At 38.3% G+C, this 23,129-nt stretch overlaps 1 protein-coding gene across 1 annotated transcript in view; it reads left to right on the plus strand.

Annotated features, from left to right (window-relative positions):
• SPON1 (spondin 1) overlaps positions 1-23,129 on the plus strand; it is a 186,314-nt gene that overhangs the window by 138,305 nt on the left and 24,880 nt on the right. Inside the window, exon 7 of the mRNA XM_059474194.1 lies at positions 16,401-16,465. Coding sequence (XP_059330177.1) covers positions 16,401-16,465 — 65 coding nt within the window. The remainder of the gene's footprint in view (positions 1-16,400; positions 16,466-23,129) is intronic.

Here is a 23,129-nt window from a genome sequence, read left to right on the forward strand (position 1 = left end):
TCCTGAAGTTATAATGTATTCCAGAAGAAATTGTGCTCCAAGGATGAAAAAGCAATTGGTTATTTTCACTGAAGTTATTTTAAGAAAAGCCATCTCCCACTAAAATGGAAAATCCCACCTTCCAGCATTGCAAGCTAATAATGATCTTGGACTTCCTTCAATCTCACCTTATTAATAGCAACAACAGCTTGTGGTGATTTTAAAAACTGGGTTTTCCAAGGCCTAATTACTTGTAAGGCATTTCAGTTTCACAGCCTGGAAAAACACAATAAATACTGGAGGTTCTACAAAGTTTTTGGAAAAACGCAATAAATACTGGAGGTTCTACAAAGATAGGCCTCTTGCTTCTCAAGAGAGCAGAGATGCATCCATAGGCCTTATGTTAAAATACAAGCAAATGTAAATTTTTGAGTGAATATAACAGTGATTCCTGTTAGATCTGCCTTCTGAGACTTTGTTTGTCTTCTGTGAGATCTGGAAGTTAGACTAATAGATGGGAACATGCCCCACTGCAACTGGCTCTCCAGTTGGGAGGATGAAGACTCTTGTGCCTTTTTCCCAATCTCTTTCATGAATGGTCTTTTTTTGGCTCACACAAATCCATAGCAATATATTTCCCAGGTATCACTTTGAGCTAAATGGATCCACTGTTTCTCTCCCTTTTAAAATTTTCTGAGACAGATGTCAGCAATAACCTCAGTACTTCTCTGAATTTTTCCTTTCACTTCTTTTCCTCTCTAAACGAATCAAGGTGAAATCATTTTTGCAGCTGTTCAGAACATCCAGATGTGGCCTACTAAAAGGGAGAATAGGATTTGATCTTCAAGAATCTGCCATAGCTCTTAACCTTCTGGTTACAAATCTCTTCCCATTTCATACATCTACCTAGATGGTTCTTTGATCTTGAAATACTATGTTGAGATGTTTGATGGTGCTGGGAGGTCAATTAAGGCATCATTGATGATTTTCAGGATTTAGTGGTTTTTATGAAGGTTGAGGGCCATTGGTTGTTTCTGTATGTGGGTATGAGGATGATGACAATGGATAAAATGAATGATCCTAAGTAAGCTTTGATTAGGCCAGAGTGGATGTAGAACCAGACCATCAAAAAGCACAAAAGTTACAAACCCTTGTGAGCTGCTTAACATGTCCATTTTATTTTGTTGGGCTTGGAGCCCAAAATGCTCCAGGAACTTTTCAAACACAGAGATAGGATCCTGCCTTTGACTTTTGATATGACTAGCAGAAAAATCCATGACGTTTTGTTGATGTTTGTCCCACTTAATACAATCCCTCATTATGGTATTCATCATAAATCTGTGTGACTGAAATTCTGCATTCACTGCAATACTCACAAAGCTCTTTTTTCACCTTCAATGTGTAGTTCTGGCATAAAAATCTGTGAATATGGCCATGAAAATTTGCTGAATGTCCTTACCCCCCCAGCATGTTAATGGATTAGAATGAGAAATCATGATGTTCGAATTTATTTTTTTTAATGATTATGCTTCAGATAATTAATTCATAAGTCATTTCTAGGCCCTAGAGGCTCCTGTGACACATCAGAGCTAATGTTGTTGTTAAGATAATGGAATTAAGTGGAATGTAGGTGGTAGAGGTTCTGAAATGCTGGCACTGTGAAGGTTACATGAAGCCTCCTGTGGGCTGCAGAGCGATGGAGGCCCTAAATATCTACCCCCTCCTTTGCCTAGGTAAGCAAACAGATGCAAACCCAAAACATGCAGAGCTGGAATTCTGTAAGGTTGAATTCTTCAAGAACTCCCTGCTCAAGACTAGTGAGGGATCACAGAAAGAACAAATGCTTGACCTCTTGTCTTTAAAAAAGTTAGATCCTATCCTCAGAAATGCAGATAAATATTTAAATCTGAAATCAGAAGAAACAGCGGCCACAAATTTCATTTGGCTACTTCTCAATTCTCACATTCAATTAAAAAATAAAAACTTTTAAAAATATACAATACCTTGTTCTCTGTTCAGCCAGATTAACACTGGCCAGTAGCACAGAAACTGAAATTACCTGACCTGGAACTGGTGGATGGTTTTATCATTCGCGGTCATAAAATTTCTATGTCATGAAAGTGCATTAAATTACATAGAATTACATAAATACTTTTAATATCTAATACTTCATGTATGTGTGAAAGAAACAATATGCAGTGCATTCCCAAGATATTTTTTCATTAAGTATTTCCTAAAATCACCTCAACAGAACATGGACAAACCTGAACCTTCCACATTCCCCAATGTACTCTTGCTTCCCCCTTCCACTGCCTAGAGCGCATTTTTGCAGCGGATTGTGAGTTTTTGTTTTTACTGATTATAATCTTTCCCTGGAGAAACACCAGCTTACCTCTATGTTCAATATTTCCCCAGATGCAGCATAAAAGTGCTCCTGCAGACAAATTGCATACATATATCAGAGGCCAAAAAGGACCTTCTCCTAAGATCCAATCCCTAGTCTTTAATTTAGGTGAGCATTTGATTCAGGACTTGGCTTTGTGGCTGAAATAAAAAAACAGTAAAGCAGTCTCTCAGGCTTTTGGAAAAGAGACAGAAATAATCTTTGCACAGTCCCTGTTGGTCTTTTTAGCAAGAATCTCCCAAGAATGCTCAGCTAGGACCCACTTCAAGGAAGTGATGCCCTTTATCATCAAACTGAAATGTAAAACCTTTGGGAAACGTGGTGATATTTTCATCAAGAATGTTATTGTAGGAAATTCTTTCGTTAAGGAATTGTGAATTAGCTTTCCCTGCTCAGATGCTGAAGTTTCATTTATTTGAACACTGCCTTTAAAGCAGCTATTAGAAAAACAAAAGGACCACTCATCTAAAATAAAATAATTAAAAAGTAAATCACCGCTGACACCAAAGTGTATTTAAAAGCAGCTGCAGTCAATAAGATGGTTGGATTTTAGATCACAAAAATGAAAGGCATGCACCCACATGGGAACAATAATGCTGGGTGATTTATTGTAGAAGACTTGTGCAGAACAAAGCAGCAGAAATGTGGATCTGAAACAAGCAAAAGAACCTGTAAATGTTTAAGGCTTTTTGTAATTTCTTGTGGAGCCATAGGAGGCAGTGATTAAGAGAAGTCTTTGAGAAGATTGATACAATTGGGACTGGTCAGGAAGAGAGAAACATTCAGAGCAGTTTAGAGATCCCTGCCCGTGGAAAATATACAAAGAGCTATGCATAAAACAGGTGGAAAGTAAAAACTCCTAATTACTTCAGAAGTCTGATCATCTCTTATAAAGTGTTAAATTCAGATTCACCTGGTCATGCTTAGAGCATGTAGCACCTTCCTCAAAAAGAGTCATAACTTTGTAGAATCCAGTTATTTCAAAACGAAACTAACATCATTCATGAACGATATCTGGCTTTTCAAATGTTCTTGCCTGTTGTACAGAGCAATTCTGACTCAGAAAATGAATAATTGATAAGGTGTAAGCCTGGGAGCAATTGGTATCTTTTCAGATCTTTGACAAGGAGATTTGCTTTCATTTCTAAAATGAGCAGAACATTTTGGAGAAATTGAAGCTGGGTGGTTTGGAGCATTAAACCTTGGCTCAGTAGAAGTGGGTTTTGTTCCCAGAGTTTTCACAAATGTTTGTCTGATGGAAGGAAAGTCTACAGGAAGAGATTTGGTTAAAATTGCAGGTAATTCTAAAGTCTGAACAGTGACTGTGTTTAATTAATTAATTAATCAGCTGGGTGGTGAGGGAGAAAGACCATGTGAGACAGCAGGAACTGTTCTTCAGCCTGGAGTACTGGATAGAGGGTCCCAGACTTTGGAGATATTTTCTATATTTTCCTGACCATCAGAGTAGATCTTACTGGAGATTGGATTTTGGTTTTTTCCCTGACTGCAGGATTTCTTTCTGGATCATATTCTGTCTTCTCTTTTATTTCATTTACTGAGTTCATGTGAAATGTTGGGTCCTCTGTTTGGATTTTATAACAGCAAACAGCACTGTAGGAGGTCTGCTGGAGTGCAGAAAACTTTGTTTTGATGTTTGGACTGTCAAGACAGGATGGAGTGGCAAAAGGTCACTTGTTTTCTGACTGGGGTAGAGATGGATGAGGGTGAATTAATAGTTGGAAATAAATTTCTATGGAAGGCTAATTTTTTTTTTTTTTTTAAGCATAGATTATAATTCAATGACCCAAGAAAAGCATGAGAGATAGCAAGTGTCCAACACTTTGGATGGTATTGGGGGAAAGGAAATGTTTAAAATTTTCCTGTCCCTTCCTTAGACAAGTGTCCTGGTTTATAAGTCAGTTCTAGCCAGGCCCCTATCAAAGGAAATCCATTTCCTCTTCAAAGCTGTGCCTGCTCAGGGTCTGGTTTACAGTGTGCCTTTTAGCTTGCTTTTACATGGATTTTGGCTTTGTGAAAAGTGTGGTTTGAGCCATAAATTACCCCTCGTTGTTTGTTAGTTTACACAAAATTAATGTAGTTAATGGGTTTCTCAGACAACTCGATTGTGCCCACTGGATTAATCAATGTTTTAGCCACAAATTCAGATTGATTGTGGATGGTGCCATGTTTGCATGTAGCTGCTTTGGCTCTCAGAAAGTGGAGCAACAACTCATTCAGTGTAGGAGAGAAAGTTTGGTGTCCCTGTCTTTACCTGTGGATGGATTACCTGTGTCACTTCTTCGGATTTTTTACACCAGAACAGGGACAGTGTCATTGTCAGGCTTATTCTGGCCAGGCCTGTGGTGTCACCGTGGTGCTGAGGTCAGTGCTGTGGCTTTGGCAGACAGACAGACAGACGTTTGTCAGGGTGCTTGGAAAAAATACCTCCTGAGCTGTAGCTGGTGTGTTTGTTCTGCCAGCTTCTCTCTAGTTTGTGTGCACGACAGGAGAGCTCCAGAACTCTGTCATTTAAAAGCATTTTAATATTTTTTGAGGCAAGGTGCCATGAAAATAAAAAGTGCTATTAATTGGCTCGTAAGACTTGAGAGAATGAGGCAGTAATTGCATATTTAATAGACTCCCACCATTCACTGTGGTGCAACCACTCAGCAATTCTCTTCTGAGAGAACATTTCCATCAGTTTGTTTCAGTGTGCAACTGCAGTGCCAGGAGAAGGCAGGAAGGGACACCCGTGTGAATTTTGGGTGCTTTTGCATTGGAAACATGAATGCTGAAAACATTCATTCTGATTTAGACACAGGGTGATGTGTTCTTAAAGCCACTCCAGTGGAGAGAGTCCAAGCACTGCCTTGGTAATAAGATATGGCATTTACCAGGCTTTGCTGCTGCAATTATTAACCCCTTTGGAAGCTTTCCCTTCAATAAGGCGGCTGTTCTAATATCTTTAGATATTAATTAAAAGAAAACAACCTAATTTTATTTCAAGGGACAGCAAAAGATTTTGGTAAAGTGGCCAAACACCTGGAACTAGGACTTCAGTGGGGAGCAGTCTGTACAAATAAAATAGTGAATATTGGTGGTGTTTAGTGTTCTTCTGGAAATCCCTCAGCAGGAGCCTGGTATGATAGAGGATGTGAGGGAGAGAAAGTAAAAGAGGAAGGAAAATAAATGTCTTTACATGGTATCCCTGATTTAAGGGAACTGAGCACAGTTTTATCACTGGACAATGCTGATCACAGAGTTACTAGAAAAGACCTAAAGGAATAAAAATGAGATGATCACAACAGGTCTATAGACCTAGATACTTTACTATGGGAATGAGAACTACCAAGGTTTATTAAACATGCAATTACTGTAGCTTTTTTTGGGACTGAACAAGCCATGCAATATTTAAAATGCCTGTTTTGTGTCATAAGAATGCATTGTGTCATTTCATGATAACATGGTTAACAGCTAAACTCTGTTTATTGTTATTTATAAACTCTGTTTATTATTATTTAAATTTAAACCTTATTTCCAAACATCAGCTTTAGAAATAAGCATATAAACGGGTCAGTGTTTATATGCTTATTTCTAAAGCTGATGTTCTGAAATTAGGTTTAAATTTCAGAGTTCAACTGAAATTTTAATTCTGAAATTTAGGATTTCAAAACAACCACTGAAAGAACAAAGGATGCGCCTCACAATAAGCATTTTAGGTGAGGTAACAGCATTGGGGCATGTCCCTGGAGGTCTTTGGTATCTCACAGCCAAAATTGAAATACTTATGTTTATCCTGACCTCACTGCAGTGAGGTTTGTCATTAATTGTTTCTCATTAATTTCTTAGAGTTGACATTGTGAGTACAATGCAACATGGCAGATTCCTGCTTTTAGAATGCAAGCCTCTGTTTGTAGTCTTTAACTTAGAACTATTCTAATAATAAAATAACTACATGAGTGCTGCACTCAGTAATTTTATGTGCATGGGTTTTGCAGAGTACTTTAGAGATGTTCCTTAACACAAACACCTTTCTTCATGTCTGGCTTACAACAGAGACAACATCAACCATTTATATCTGGTTACTACAGGGTGACATGCAGCATTGTGGCTCCAGGGTCTAACTCCTAGTTTCTCTTCTGTTTTGGCATTTCTAAATAAGCAAATAGGAACCCAAACGGCACTTTCTGCAGTGGAATTAATAGTTCTTCCCTAGTATGTTAATTATATTGAGTGCAGATGCCACTCTAGTAGCATCTCCTACAGTATTTAATGCTGAATTACATAATTCCTCTTTTAATATTAATTCTACTCAGCAGCACATGGAAAGTGTGGTTATATTAGCTGATGTAAAGATACTTGGAGCTCTTTAAGCAACAGGTAGGAGGGAGATATCCTTTATCTCACTGCTCTGGGAGAACAGTTAGTGCTAAGCAGCTTTCAAAAACAAGCAAACAAACTAACAAACACCCAAAACCCAAACAAATCCACAACAAAATTCCATTTCCCTGCTGTTTAACTGCTGGAAAGCAAGGGTGAACCCCCCCCCCCCCAGATGGATGACAACATTACCCATGCTAAGACCACTGAAATTTCTAAGCAGGAAGGAAATTTTCAGGGCCAGTCTCAGTTTCTGGATTTGCCCCTGTTGATGTGGATGGGGAGATGCACTTCTTGCAAGAGAGAAGCAACAGTATTAACGAGATTAAATGATAAATTGTCACAGACATCTTTTCATGTAAAATCCTTTCCTTAGGATATTTCCTCCTGAGAAGCTGAGAGGCCTCAGGGACAAAATGTGAACAATGGTTATCTGCTGCTGTGGGATGCAACAGGTGCAGCTGTGATTGGTCTCATGTGCATGTTTGGCATTAATGGCCAATCACAGCACAGCTGGCTCAGACTCTGTCCGAGACACAAACCTTTGTTATTCATTCTTTTCTATTCTTAGCTTAGCCAACCTTCTGAAAACCTTTTCTTCCATTCTTTTAGTATAGTTTTAATGTAATATATATCATAAAATGATAAATCAAGCTTTCTGAAACATGGAGTCAGATCCTCATCTCTTCCTTCAACATAGACCCCTGTGACCACCGTCACAATAAATTGCTCCAGTGGTTTAGCAAAGCCCACCTGAGTATTTACTGCACCAGGATGGGCTCAGACAAAAGTGTCAGGGAGAAGCTCCAGAAAAGACCCCCTTTAAAATCCTTGCTGGAAAACAGGGCAGGGGAGTTCCTGTAAGAGAAAAACAAAAGCTCCCCACTGCTCTAAAAGCCAGTGCTGCCTGCAGGCTGGGCAGTGCAGTCTCCTCTGTCTGTCTGTCTGTCCTCACTCACAGGGGTGCAGAAGCAAAGCTGAGGCAGAATTAAAGTCCCACAGCAGAATCAGGGCTGTCAGACTGGAGCTGGTCCCTGTGCAGGAATGCAGAGACAGCCCCAGGAGTCACACAGGGCACACAGAGATGCTTTCAAGGGAAGGAGGTGGTAAAGACAACCCCCGACGGCAAAAATGGACGCATCTCCACTTCTTGGAGAGGTTCCTGACATTCTTTCCCCTTAAAGCCCTGTTCTCCTGAGTCCTGGCAGAGATATAGATGACTTTATCCCCAATCCCAGCCCCAGGTGTTGTGGTCGTTAAACCCTGAAGCAGGAGAATGTCACAGCATGAGCTCTGAGGCTGTGCTGTGCCAGGGAATGGGTTAATGGGGCAGAGCTCCACTGGATGTGTTGGGGGCTGGCAAGGGATGGAAAGGTGATTTCCCTAAAAGAACAGTCCTTTCCAGACTGCAGAAAATATGGGTCTTTGATTCCTTAACTTGCTAAAAAGCTATATTCATTCTGGGCTTTTAGGTAAATTTTGGTTTGGATTTTTTTTTAAGAAATGGTAAAGGGTAGCTTAGGCACGTTATCTTTACTGAAGGGAAATAAAGCTGTTGTGATTGCCTCTGTACAGCAGCTAAAGCACATTTAGAAAATTTTATTGTACATCCTGAATGGAATAAAACCCCTACATTGATTTGTCAAAGTGCTATCAAGGGTCAGGAAAGCTCACCTCCTGAGCTAATTTGCTGGTCTTATTTAAAATCCCTTGCTATTAGCCAAATAATTATTTCTCCTCTGCTCAAGCTCCTGCATTTGGCTAATGTGTGAGCAAAGCATCAGGAAGAATAATTGTGACACCTGGAGTCTCAGTGCCAGCATTTAGCAGATGACAGAATTGTTCTGTGCCCCCATTCCCTGGGCTGCTTCTCAGAGCAGACCCAGCCTTCTCCTGAGCTTTCCTGCTGCTGTTTAAGCAGCTGAATTTCACTTATTCCTAGCATGCCCCAGAGCCTGTCTCAATGCTTTCATCCCTGTTTTGAAACTATTTCAAGGAGCCTGAGCAAAAAAAAAAAAAAAAAAAAAAAAAAAAAAAAAAAAAAGCTGTAGTTACCTGGATGTGAACCTAGTGATTTAAACCGGTTTTATCTTTATCTCCAATGAATCAATGAATGCAGGTTTTGTCTTGCCACTCAGTTGCATGCAGCTGCTTTACTGCACACAGAATGTGTTGGATTGGTGTCAAGGGCCTTTTTCCCCCCATTTCTCTTCTGGTGTCCAATCTTTTGAGAGTTTAAAATAGCAGTAGCTTCACAGCACTTAGGTTTAAAGGCTAGGTTGGCCTAAAGGATCAATGGAATTGGGAAAGTTGAGACAGGAGGAGGTCAGAAGGGTGTGTGCTGGATAAACATATTAAGCAGAGGGTGGGAATTGCACCACTTAAGGTCAGCCTACTTTTAAAAAGTAGGCATTTTGAACTGTAGTAAAAATGTTTTTCCCTTGGGTGTGGCAAAGTGATTTAGGATCCCAGAATGTTTCTGTAGTGCTGGAGACAGCAAAGCATTGGATTTTGAACAAAGCAGAGTGTGCAGTAGAAAATCAACATGCAATCAAGAACTGGATTCCTGAGGGAGACTCTTTTCTCCTCTTTTCTAAGGAATCTGCTCAGGCAGAGAAAATGAGAGCTCAGATCCTCAGAGCACACCTAGGGCTCATTAACACACACTGCTAAGCTTTGTACTGTGCAAAACATGAATTATTACTTTATTGGGAGCACCCCACATTATGTAACTGCACCTTCATGCAAATAAACCAGCACCTCTGATTTTCAGTGTTGCCATTAGCAACAGCTCTGTTATCAATTTCAGCCCACATTCACCTCCTGAAACCTCCAGCCCTGTGGGACAGGAATGCACAAGTTGTTAATGCAAAGTGAGCCTGTGCTTTTGGGATACAAACCCAGATTAACAATGAACACACTTCTTTTTGCATCCCATCCATAGTAATTTTTCCAAAAGTCAGGAGTTATAGTTCCTGTAGCACCCTCAGAAAGCTTATTTTAAAACACACAATGTCAGCTGACATCTGTGCAGTCAGCACCCTGAAATGGTGAAGCTTTGACACTTACTTCCATATTTTCTGGAAAATATGGACAGTACCCACATTTGGGGGAAATTCTCAGCCTCATTATCTGACAGAGAGGTTTTTCTTTGTGAAAGTGAATACAAAATTGCCAAGTACCCAGTTCAGGAAAGCTTTCCTGTACAGCACAGCAGTTAAGCTGGGACTGTCAGAGATGCTGGGTTATTTGCTCTCCTGAAGCAGGGATGTTTTCAGGCAGTAACAGTTCAGAAATGGATTTAAATACTCAGCTTTCCTTCTGTTTTCATTCAGTTTCACCCCGGCAGTATTTCTTTATCTCAAGCCCAAAATTGTGGTTTTAGTAATTGACTGTTTATTATTAAAAGCCTGGAAATTCCCCCAGACTTTTATAATTGGTGAGCTGAAAAACTCAGATTTTGTATTCCCTGAAACGGCATTACCTATTTTTCGAAGAAAATAAACAAGACTTTTCAATTAAAGAAACAGCTATTTGTTCAGGGAAATATTGAGTTTGTAGGTACTGTGATCAAAAAATTAATTCCATTCAGGCATGTTTGTATATCTTATGTGTGGTGTTCTCAGCTGCCACAAAGTTGCTGTCATAAACACAGAGAAGTCAAAGTAAAATGGGCAAACACAATCCTGGTATAATTCCACTGGCTGAAATGCATTCTTGCTCTTGCTTATGATTTCCAAACCTGTGCTACTGACTGAATCTAAGTCAGTCATAGATTTAACCAGAATTTAGTTGCCATCAGATGACAAAAATAAGTCTTTGTCTTGAATCATGGTTATTTTCCCCTCTCAAATGAAGCAATTTGTGACTAAAAGCTTAACCTTTTCAAAAATGCTATTTTTTTAAGAACTGGAAAGAACTAATAGTTGTACATACTTTTCTAGCAACATCTCTTCATAGTGAACATATCTTCATTATGATATATAATATATATCATAAAGTATTTCAGCTCTGCTTTTATCACAGAAATATTTTGTTATCACAAAAGACGCCAACTTCCTTTTTCTGTTGAAGTTTTTACTAATTTCGGAAGTAAGCCTACATCAGTGTCCCTTCTCATTCAAATACATCTGCAAAACTGAGCTAGGAAAGTTTTCTACTGATTTTATCAACAGGAGAAAGCATGCCATACTTGGAGTATTATGCCATGGAAGTCTTTAATTTGTTAGGCATTAATTAACCAGGTATTTTGCATTAGATAATTCTTTAAAGGCAAGATTGGGTTTTAAATATTTTCTGTGATTTCTATGTGTTTGCACACAGTGGAGGTGGAATAAGGACAATTTATACCAATCATAGAAGACTGATCAGATTTTTAAGAGCAGCCAACAATCCCTCCAAAGCACTACATCATTCTAATTTTTATAGCATTTGGTTCCCCACAGAACTGTGCAATACACTTTTTCATGCTCCCTTTATCTCTTTCTCCTTTAATAACAAATTATTTTTGAGGGGAAGGATGATCCTGCAGGGGAAGATGCTATCTTAGATATGTAGGTTTGTTTCCAGAAGACATTCAATTCATCATCTGGGAACTGAAGATAATGTTGCTTTTTCTCCTACTTTTTGAGAGTCTTGTGAAAATGAATTCACTGTGGATGGAAAGGCATTCAGATAGTGTGAGGAGTGTTCTGGAAGGAATTAAATGTTCTCTGTTCTTAAACAATGGAATGAATGCCAAGCAGCAGCAGCATGAAATGGGTGGAATTGAGCTCTGGCCCAAACCAGGTGTTTTCCATTCCCACAGTTCATTGGCTCTGATTCTGATGTCAGATAACACATTCATTTGTTTAGCTGATCCAAACCATATCATTATTGCAAAGTGCTAAGTGATCTGCACACTGGTAGCTTCTAACATTATTTGGCAGAACTAAAATAAAAATAGTAAAACTTTAAAAAATGGCTTGGAAATAGTATGGAATAGATGCTTTTCCATGATTGTTACCAAAAAGTAGCAGGAGCACATGGAATAACTTACAAGGCTTTCTAGATCCTACTAATCTCTCTTTCACTCCAAAGGTGTTCAGATCATGCTTAAAACTTTTGCTGAAATCTTTCATTACTTTTTAAATGGATTTTACCCTTCAAAAGTGTTGTTTTAAGTCCCCTTGGTTGGGAAAGACTTCAAATCAAGTTCTGTCTTTAATGCTGCCTTTTTGAGCAATGTCCCACTTTCTGTTCTTGAAGTGAGGAAATGCTTTTAATCTTTTGTAGGTGCGCAGTAAAAGGTTTTAACTTAGCAGAGCTTTTATACCACAGGGTTCTGTGTGTGGCCATTTAATTACTTTATTCTGCATGAGCATTCATTTATACATTGCAGGAACAAATGGATGGAAAGCAAAGGATTAATTTTTTACCAACTTCAGAGTAACAGTGAGGCTGTCAGTATCAGAATGACATTATCAACCTTTTGAAATCATGCCATTAGTACTTTTTGGAGAGCAGTGCTTTTATAGGGGGCAGCTATTGAGTCAAACAGCCCCAGCTTGAACACCATTGTAGAAAGTGGATGTGGAGAAAAGGAGAGTTGTTTGCAATTTTTTGCATGTTTTAATTTAGGCCAGAATCCAAATGAAATTGAAGTCAACCTGGAAACCGCTTTGGCTCCACTTGGACTTGTTGGCCAAGTTTGAAGCCTGTAGAGAAGGAGCCATTCTTTTCAAATGGAAGCTGGAGTCCTGTAATTGTACTTGTAACTGAAATGGCAGAAGCAGCTTTGGGTGAAAAATCAAGTTTTGTCAGTGATTGTGTCCAACCACTCTTGAGGGATTTTCATCAGCTCCAAGCAGGAGAATTGGTGCCCTGCCCTTTAACTTCTGACAGTGAAACATTTTGACACTCCATCATTTTGCAAACAATGTCATTTTCTCTGCCAAAATGTAAGAGTTTCATTACTTTGGGTAATTTCTTCCAAGATAAATACAAAATTGATGACAACTTGCAACATACCGTGGTGAAAAAAATCACCGTTCTCTTTTCCATATTTTGGTGGAAATTTGAGACCTTGCTTACTTAAATTACTTTAATTAAAGCAAAACTTTGGGATATGAAGAGTAAAATGGGTACAAATGTAGGACAGCAAGCATGAGGAAAATCTTAATAAAATTATATTTTCATTATATTAACAAAATGTGGTGGTTTTGCCTCTACTGTTAAGTCTGTGCAGTTGGTTTTTCAAGGCAGTTGGGTTGCATCAACTGGTTATTTGTCACTAATTTGTGGGTTTCTCTTCAGGCATTTTATATCCTCTCAGCTTTTACCATCTGCCAATAATTATAGCTGAAGAGGCTGGCCAGCAAACCCAAGCACAGCATCTTGTCCATAGATTGCTCTCCATCCATGGATTGTTCACAATTCCTGGTTAACATCAGTTTCCCTGGGCTGCTTAAATATCAGTCTGGAATTGTATCAAGTTATATCTTAGTCCCGTGTGATTGTCAAGGAACTCTAGGTATGACAAATATGCATTTTCATTCCAGGCTCAACAGAATATCAGAGTCTACTATTTTGTTTTAGTTTGTTTTAGTTTGTTTTAGTTTGTTTTGTTTATTTTATTTTATTATTTTATTTTATGTTATTTTATTTTGTTTTATTTTATTTTATTTTTTATTCAGGTGCCTCTGAATGCGGTGTTTGCACCTGAATTTTCACCTCCCTTAAAATTTCAGTCTTGTCTGAATGCACCGTGCACTGCCCCTTCTTTCCTTCCCTCTGCACTTACTGCTGAGCTGTTGGCCACTGCTCATCTGCTTTTGGTGTTAATTTTTAATTTGAGCAGCACATGTTGAAATGCTTTCAGATGTGGCTGATTTTGATACCAGTGACATAATTAGATAAGCAGTGCGTGACTTTAATAAATGTAACCGTCTATGCTCATGGCAGACTTTTGTTGGGACGTAAAATGCAGAGTTAATAATTTTGAATGCAAATCTCTTTTCAAGGTAAGTAAAGGAAGATGTGCCTGGCTGGAAAGTGCTAGGATATTGAAACAAGGAAAACTAAAAATTAAGGAAAATTTTGTTGTCAGAGACAGACAATCTCTTTTAGCTTCAAACCTTTAACCTAATTCGTTTCATCAGTTACTTTTTAAACCACTTTGAGTACAAAAGTGTCTCTCTGTGGTGTTTGTGAGGAACCCAGGATGAGGAAAGAGATGAAAATTTGATTCCCATGTTCTCAGAAGGCTTATTTATTATTCTATTCTATTCTATTCTATTCTATTCTATTCTATTCTATTCTATTCTATTCATTATTGTCACAGACATCTTTTCATGTAAAATCCTCTCTTTAGGATTTTTCCTCCTGAGAAGCTGAGAGGCCTCAGGAACAAAATGTAAACATTGATTATCTGCTGCTGTGGAATGCAACTGGTGCATCTGTGATTGGTTCATGTTGGTTGTTTCTAATTAATGGCCAATCACAGTCAGCTGGCTCGGACAGAGAGTCTGAGACAGAAGCTTTTGTTATCATTCTTCTTTCTTTTTCTATTCTTAGCTAGCTTTTTGATGAAATCTTTTCTTCTATTCTTTTAGTATAGTTTTAATATAATATATATCACAAAATAATAAATCAAGCCTTCTGAAACATGGAGTCAGATCCTCATCTCTTCCCTCATCCTAAGACCCCTGTGAACACTGTTGCATTATATTATATTATATTATATTATATTATATTATATTATATTATATTATATTATATTATATTATATTATATTATATTATATTATATTATATTACATTGCATTATATCACATTACATTGCATTATATCACATTACATTGCATTACAATTACATTATATTGCATTATACCGCATTATATTATATTGCATTATACTACATTATACTGCAGTATACTATACTGCATTACATTACATTACAATTACATTACATTACATTACATTATATTGCTATAATAAAACTATACCTAAGAAGGAGAAAGGATACATCAGAAGGCTTAGCAAGAATGATAATGAAAGCTCATGACTCCTCAGAGTCTGACACGGCTGGACCATGATTACTCATTAATAAAAAACAATTCACATGGAACCAATCAAACATTCACCCGTTGGCAAACAATGCCCAAGCCACCTTCCAAAGCAGCAAACACAGGAGCAGCAATCAGATAATTATTGTTTTCATTCCTCTCTGGGGCTTCTCAGCTTCCCAGGAGAAAATCCCAGGCAAAGAGGATTTTTCAGAAAATATCACAGTGACAGTCTCTCTACTTGTGTGAGTGTGGAGGTGAGAAGAAGGCTGCCCTAGATGAGCCTGGATGTGCTGAATCTCTCCTGCATGGTTGAGCTGGTGCTGCTCACCCAGGGTGTGCCTGCCCCAGAGGATCTGCCTGCTGTTTGATTGCTCCCTGCCAGCACAAAATTCTCTTTTTTCTACCTCTACCAGTAGAGTGAGAGCTTGGTAAAATATCTTTATACTTACTTGCCTTTGTAAAGTTGGATTTTCAGTATATCTTTATACTTACTTGCCTTTGTAGAGCTTGATTTTCAGTAAATCTTTATACTTACTTGCCTTTGTAAAGTTGGATTTTCAGCTGTCATAGCTCAGGACGCTTTGTGTAGGATTTTTCCTGGCACCTGCATTTATAAAAGTGATTTCCAAAGAAGTGGCTTTACCATGCACTCAGGCTAAGGGAGAGGTCATGTCACATTTATATTCCTGTGTCACAGAGAGGGCCCATCATCTCTGCAATGCCCTTGCTTTGGTGAAGGGAGGGACTCAGGGAATATTGAGACAACCAGTGGAACCTGTTTTTCTTTGAGCTGGGGTGTGGATGGACTAGGGCTGGTCTGGGCTGTCAGAACTGTTGCTATCAAGCAAGAAATGGCTCTGTTATCACTAAACTGAAAGGTCAGCTCTGCTGGAAGTGCCAATTACTGGCAATACCTGAAGTGGGTTTCTTGGTCTAATTGGGAAATATTTTCAAAAGACAGTAGAAATCATGGGAGTGAAGTGTGAACTTTGTGTCCCTCCAGGTGAATTACTGGTGTGGATTCCTAAGGGAGAAGGGGAAAATGCTTCTGAAGAAGTGTGATAGATGTCTTTGGGGCACCTGAGCCTTGTTAATGCTCTCCTGCCTTTGTCCTGAGTTTATTGTAGCAATATGGAGTTTGAAAGTGCTGATGCAAGGGTTACAGCAGACTTTAGGAAATAATCTTTGTATTGGTGCTTTGTGGGCTTCCACAGATGGCTGCTGCATTCCACCCTGTGATTTTCACGTGCATGAATGGAGAGCAAAGAGAATGTGCCACCAGTGCAGTGCATCCACCATGGAGCCTTTCCATCCTTCCATCCATCCATCCTTCCACCCATCAGGATAATAAATAACACATCACACATATTCACAGGGTGCTGAGGTTGTATTAACAGCAATTTTTCTGTCCTTGCTGTGTATCAAGCTTGGGAATCCCTGGTGGAAGCTTTCCCTCAGCTGGTGATACCAAACCACTGCTGCTGGTGTTTAAAGCTCATAGTCACAGTTTGATCTCATGCCCTGCACTTTTTATTTCTGCTGTAAAACGTATTGCTCTCCTTTAAAAATCTCCTTTGTCTCTTTCCACAGAGTGATGAGGTTCTGACAGTCATCAAGGCCAAAGCACAGTGGCCAGCCTGGCAGCCTCTGAATGTGTAAGTAAGTAGGGAATTGTCTGTCTCAAGAGCTTTGTGTTGGCTAAAGAAATAACCTAAAATTTGTTGATGGATGAGTTGTTTTTTTTTTTTTTTTTTTTTTGGTGGAGTGTGTTTGATTGGTTTGTTGTTTTGTTTTGTTGGTTTTGGGGTTTTTTCCCCACATCTGCTTATCTCTTCTTCCTCTTTAGCATCTCTCCATTTTTTACATGCTTTGGTTGGCCAGCTGTGGCAGCAGGGCTATCCCATGGCATTTGTGCTTTCCACACATAAACAGTGATGTTTATTCAATGTTTTCTCAAATATCTTATACTCTTCTGCATGTAGTAACAGCATTTTTGGCATCCTATTTCACACTCTGTGCAATGCACTGTGACAGCAAACCCTGATGCACCAACAGAAAACTCTCAAAGGACTGATTTTTCGAAATGCCAATCTGAAACAATCTGTGATGGCAGTGCATCCACCATGGAGCCTTTCTATCCTTCCATACATCCTTGCATGCATCAGGATAATAAATTACACATGTCACATGCTCTCAGGGTGTGCTAGGTTGCCCAGAGCAGCAGCCTCCAGTTTTTATCTGTACATCTGTCATGTATTAAGAGCAATTTTTCTGTCCTTGCTTTCTATCAAGCATCAACAAAAAAACTCTCAAAGGGCTAATTTTTCAAAATGCCAATCTGAAACACCCCCTGTGATGGCCTCCTGATCCTGAACCATGGCTGTTTCACCAAGTGAGGCAGGAATTTTTCTTCCCAGGGTCCTGGCTCTGGCCTCTCCAGCACTCAGCAGAAAAGAGGAGAAAACTCCTCTTTCAGGAAGCTCTTGAGTTTCCTGGTGGCCCCTCAGGGGAGCTGTCAGAGCAGGGCTGGTGGTTCCTGGATCATTTATCTACACTTGGCCCAAAGCTCATGCTCATTATCCAAGCCCAAATGAGTGAGACCTACAAGAAGTGAGAAAAGATGTGGACACAGTAAAAGGGATCTGAGCTGACAGTCAAATCCTTGGAGGAGCAGGGCAATTAGTTTAATGCAGGACTGTACAGAAAAATAGTCCTGTGTTCTGTTTCCTGGGAGCAGGTAGTGAAGCACTGTGTCTGATTTTGTCACCTGTATTTCAGAAAGCATGTGAAATCTTGAAGGTTAGTTAAAAAAAAAACAACACAAAAACAAACCTGCAAAAGAGTTCTGTTTTCAGAAAACATCCCCTACCCTAAAGTGGTTTAGAAACTCTTAAGCAGCTTAGGACTTAAGCCATTCACTTTATCCTTTTCCCCTCTGCAAAAAAAGAAAAAAGAAAAAGAGGTTAGGAGGTGAGCTCAGCTTAAATAGTGAAAAGATTTCTGATAGCTGATCCCTCTTTAATCTAGAAAAACCACAACCCAACAAACAAATGAAAAAAGAAAGCCAACACCAAAATATCAAAGTATGAAATCCCTCCTAGCGTGAAAGCTAAGGAAATTCATGACAAGGAAATGGTGTGGGAAAAGACTTCACAAGAAAAGACTTGTGTGACTAACCTTGAGAGCAGCTCACCTGAGCATGAGATGGATTTTCCATCCCTGGAATATACTGCAACCCTGAGACAGGGCTGTAGGTTCTGCACAGGAGCTGCAGGTTGGGATTTTTTGGCCTGTGTAATCCCAGTAATGGCATTCCTGATTTTTGCTCTTATCCTGGAGCTCCAGGATTTGGATTTGATCGTGTTTGCCATGGAGTAGCTGTGGATAGCACTTTTTTCCTTGCTGCCTTCTTTCCATTCCCTCCAAATTAAGACTTTAAAATGGAAACTTTAAAATGGAACCGTTTCCATTGTTCTGCTCTGGCGAGTTCTCCATCTCAAAAAAGCCATTTATTTTTTCACTCCCACCCGAGTCCCAAAGCAACACCTCTGTCTGATGTTTCTGTTACCAAAGGGAACAATTCCACCTGGAACTTAGGCTTGGAGCAGGTTTGTGTTTTGTTCACAGAAAGATGGAGAGAGAATCTCCAGCTCCAAAGTCTCAGTGCATCGGCTTGAATATATTACATCACAAAAATTAATGCTAATCAAAGTGTGTTGCTCCAATCATTATTCCTAATTTTATACAGCCCCAAGAAACTGCAGAAAAATCTGAGTGGGAACAACTCCAGGATCTTTCTTTGGCAGATTCTTCCACAGAAATGTCTGTGAATGTTTTTGCAACACCCTCCACATGTTTTTCCAGTCAATTCTTACCTTTTCTCTATGGCAGTTCTCACCTTTCAGTAACATCAAAAAGAAGAAATCTTGGTATTTTTGCTTTCAAATGCTCTGCGGGGGTTCCCCTAACCCTTCACTTTACAGGTAGTGTTTGAGTTTTGGCTTTTTAAACAATATTATTTTATCATATTTTGACATGGTGTCCTGCTTTTTGATTCCACTTAAAAATATGATCTAAGCTTCACAAGAAGACAACATTTTCAATATCCTTTAACTGTGGTTAATTTCACATTTTCTTTAGTGGCTTGTCCTTCTGGAAATTTAGATTAGAGCTGTGCAAGTGCTGAATAATGACTCCTCAGGATAAACATTTTTTTCTATTATTATACCCAGCACAACCATCTTACTAATCAAGAATTGACTAAAAATCATGAATATTTTATTTTTTGTGTTATGTATGTAATGGATAATAGGGTGTGATAGTGGTGCCAAAGTGGCATTAGGATGTGCCATGATAAGCAAAGCATAAAACTCCTCCTGAATGTGCTTCACAGCAATTATAAAATGCATAATGGTGGTTTTTTTTTTTTTTTTAATGGAGGTCTGTAGTGTCAAAAGTTGTAAAATTCAGCCTGCTCTCACTTCAAAGTTTACCTCATGATTCCATGTCATCTCCCAGTGTGATATAATGTGGAAAAAACATCCTGCCAAATGCCACGGTCTGTTTTTCGTGGATCCTCTCCTCAATATGCCTGCTCCTTGTCACTCTTTTCCATTTTTTACTTTTCTTCCTTTCACTCCTCTTCATTACCCTCACTTCAGTTTCCTAATTCAGGGCACCAGCGTGCAGAAAACTCTCCTGAGTTTTTCTGTGTAGGAGACAGCTTTGGGTGATATTTGTGAACCAGGTTTTTATGGTTCCCTGACTGAAGGAGCATCACTGGTAGCACGAGAAGGATGAGTGCCAGACCGAGTAATAAAACATTTTTGCTGTTGCTGATATTTGAATCACCAAGTCTTGTGTCTGCAATTCTGACTTTGAAGTACTTCCTTGAGCACACTGGTATCAGTCTCCAGCATGCTGTCAAATCAAAGTAATTTTTCTTATCTTTCTTGTATAAACAAGTGCACAGCCCATTGCTCCCCTTCCTCAGGGCCGTGTTTCAGGCAGAGTCAAAATGTGATTTTCATACCCAGCTGCAAACCGTTGGCCTTTGGCGGTGTGGAGGATAAAATACATCAAAACCAGATAGTGCCACTGGTGTCCAAATCTGCATATCTGGCACCTGTGAAATAAACAAGCCATGACAGAGAAATGTGGCATAAAGAAGGCAGAACTTTTAAAGTTAATATGCATCAAATTCACTGGGAGGGAGTATTTTTTAAAATTTTCCCTCAAATTCCCTTTCCCAAAAGATATGGCTTCTTTTTTTTTTTTCTTTTTTTTTTTTTTTTTTTTTTTCTGGCTGTACTTGTTATTCTTTTATTCCTTTTATTTCAAATTTGGATGTCCCCATTGAGACACAAAAGGAGAAGTATTTGAATTGTAATTCTTGGGTCTAATCACTCTTTTGTATTCCCTGTGAGCCAGGGGAGCGTGTAGCTCTGTGCAACACCGTGGAATCTGAAATTCCATGTACAGCCCATCACCGATAAACACAAACATGGATTCCATACAGGGTGGAAATTATTCTCCAGTATGTAAATTTAAAGTTTAGTAGGTCAACCTATAGAGAAAATATTTCAATGCAAAAATTCAAGATATTTTATCTTGGCAAACAGCATGGTGAGAGTACCTGACATATCAAGAGTTTAGCTGTTATGAAGTGTACACAAGAATTTTCTTATTTCTCTCTCACTTTATTTTCTTTTCTTTGATGCAAAACCTCTTTTTCTTTCCAACCTTTTTATTGCCTCAGTCCATTCTTAGTTACAACCAATGTACCTTGTAGTGAAAGGCGTTTTTCCTTACTTTCATTCTGAACTATCTGAAGTTTAGAAATCTCTCCTTTCCTCCCTTATTGTCCCTCCTGTTCCCATTTCCCCTCTCCCTGCTGTTTGTGTGGGCAGTCATGATCCTGTGGTTTTCCAGATCTGACTCTTTTCCTCACCCATTCAAGGAACTCTTTCCCATTTATTTCCAAATTACCTGAGAACGCTCCAATAAGCACTGGTGAAGCCTAGCAGAAAACGAGGCCTAGTCCCATATAAATCCAATGGATGGAAGTATTTAAATATAATTTATAGATTTATGCGTTTATATATTTATATTATATATCTATTTATATATTTTTCTATCTAAGTATTTATATATTTATATAAGTTGGTATGGTTACCTCATCATCTCCTTAAATGATCCCATCCACCTCTTTCCATTTCAAGTTTTGCATACCTCTGATGTCTTTTATCTGACTACAAACATATTGGGGCTTTTTTTCCTGGTTGGCATGGAGGATATCCAGAAATGGGACAGCATATTCCTAAGCATGAGTTTTTAGCATTGTTCTAGGTAATGTGACTTGAACTGTTCCAGAAATCAAAGAGTAATCTATAGAAAGTTGATGGAAAAAAGAAAAACTGCCCTGATCCAAAATAAGTTTGAGTTGACAGATCATACAAGGTAGAGGGGGAAAATGCTGACATACTCAGCTGCATTTTCCTTCCTTTATTCTTGAATAAACGGCCTTTCAATCTTCCAGAATTCTTCTGTCACCATTTGGCAAAAAATGTTCGGCAGAGGTTTTGATCCTGCACTGGGTTTGCTTGGATCAATAAATTTCCATTACAGCATTTGGCAATTGGAAGCCAAGCCACAGATGTGTATATTTGGGCCTTCTGTGTTGGTTTGCTTCTTAATTTAATTTTATTGTTAAACAAACAAATAAATAAAATTTATTTTTTTATTTATCTATTCTTGGGGGGCGGGGGGTTTAAATTTTTTTTTTTTTTTACCTTTTTTACTGAAATGTTTAAATTTGGCTGGGTTTTTTTCCTTACTTCACTATAATTTGCTGCTGGTCCTGTGCCCATATTTTATTTTTTTTCCCCTAAAGCAGCCTCCAAACTGAGATCACTGAATGATGCGATGTTGTTAGATGTTGTTAGACAGAGAATGTCCTAGGTCAGACTTGGAACTCCTTACTGTCTTCTGAAATGAAATAAAATTCTTCTCCTCATCTTATTTTTCTTTGTTAAAAAGCTCCATTTATTTTCCTGTAAACTCCTAATTCAATTCCTGAGGTGTTTACATACTAAAATAGCTATTAGCAACATTACCATATGTATAAAAAATACAACCAAAACCCCACATTCAGTTCCTGGAGCACAGAAATATCTGGCTCTATTTCCACCTTCTTTTTTCTTCTAAACTCCTTTGCAGTACTTAAAACAGCGTGCATGAATTAGGTAAATTTAAAAAGAAAATACTGAGATTTGTCTCCTTTTTTGACTGTTATTTACTGAATTCAACTTCAAAACCACAAAGTGTCTGTTCAGCCAAAGATGCACTTTTAAACTAAATTATAATTTACTTACATCTAGTTGAAATTGATTTCCTATTACTTGCTTCATTTTTCTCCCCTGAAAACAGGAGGAAATTACAACATTTACCTTAAATTCAAAATAATGGAAAAGTTCTTTGAATCAAAGTTTCAAGTAGACATTTCTTTTTGTGCTGCCCTGCAAAATATGTGGTTTGAGGAATCTTTATAAGATTTTCAGAAAATCTGATAGAATTAATCTTATTTTTCAGGATTTAGGAAATTGATCTGTTTATCTGTCTGTCTGCAGAATTAGAGAAATTAATTTCCAGTTCATCCATGTGAATTATCTATTTCTCTCAAAATTGCATATGTGGATAAAATATGTGCGTATTTTATATATTGTTGTGATTTATATTTATATTTATATTTATATTTATATTTATATTTTGTTGTGATTTATATAAATCACAACAAAAAATGGCATTTTTCTTTTAATAAGACCTATATTAAAAAATATTTGTAGGCTGAAATCAAAATCAGTATCTTCTTGTTCTACCTACATTGGAAATGATTTATTTTGGAGAGATTAATGTGGACACTGTTGGAGGAAAAAGAAACAGAGGTACAGAGTGGATTTGTGGCCTTGAACAGTGATTTTACTGGAGGAAAAAAAGATTTCTCTATCTCCCTGTTTAATTGTTGCCTCAGATTTTGGTAAAAGCAAGCTGCTTATCCCTTGTATTGTGTTTTAATTTTGAGACAGTCCACTGCAGTTATTACCAATGCCCAGGTTCAAATAATTAAGCAGTTTATGCCAGTTACATTTTTTAAAGCATGTCAGATAGTGCTGAATTGTGCTGAAATGTACCTTAAATGGCCTTCCCACAGAGCTGCTTTCACACCAAATTCCTCAGGGCTTGCAAAATAAAATTTATTGGAAATTTTTCCTAGTTCCTACCCATCCACTTAAAATATTTGAAATTGGGCCTTTATTTATT

The sequence above is a fragment of the Ammospiza nelsoni genome, chromosome 6, assembly GCF_027579445.1.
Source record: "Ammospiza nelsoni isolate bAmmNel1 chromosome 6, bAmmNel1.pri, whole genome shotgun sequence".
Lineage (NCBI taxonomy): Eukaryota > Metazoa > Chordata > Aves > Passeriformes > Passerellidae > Ammospiza > Ammospiza nelsoni.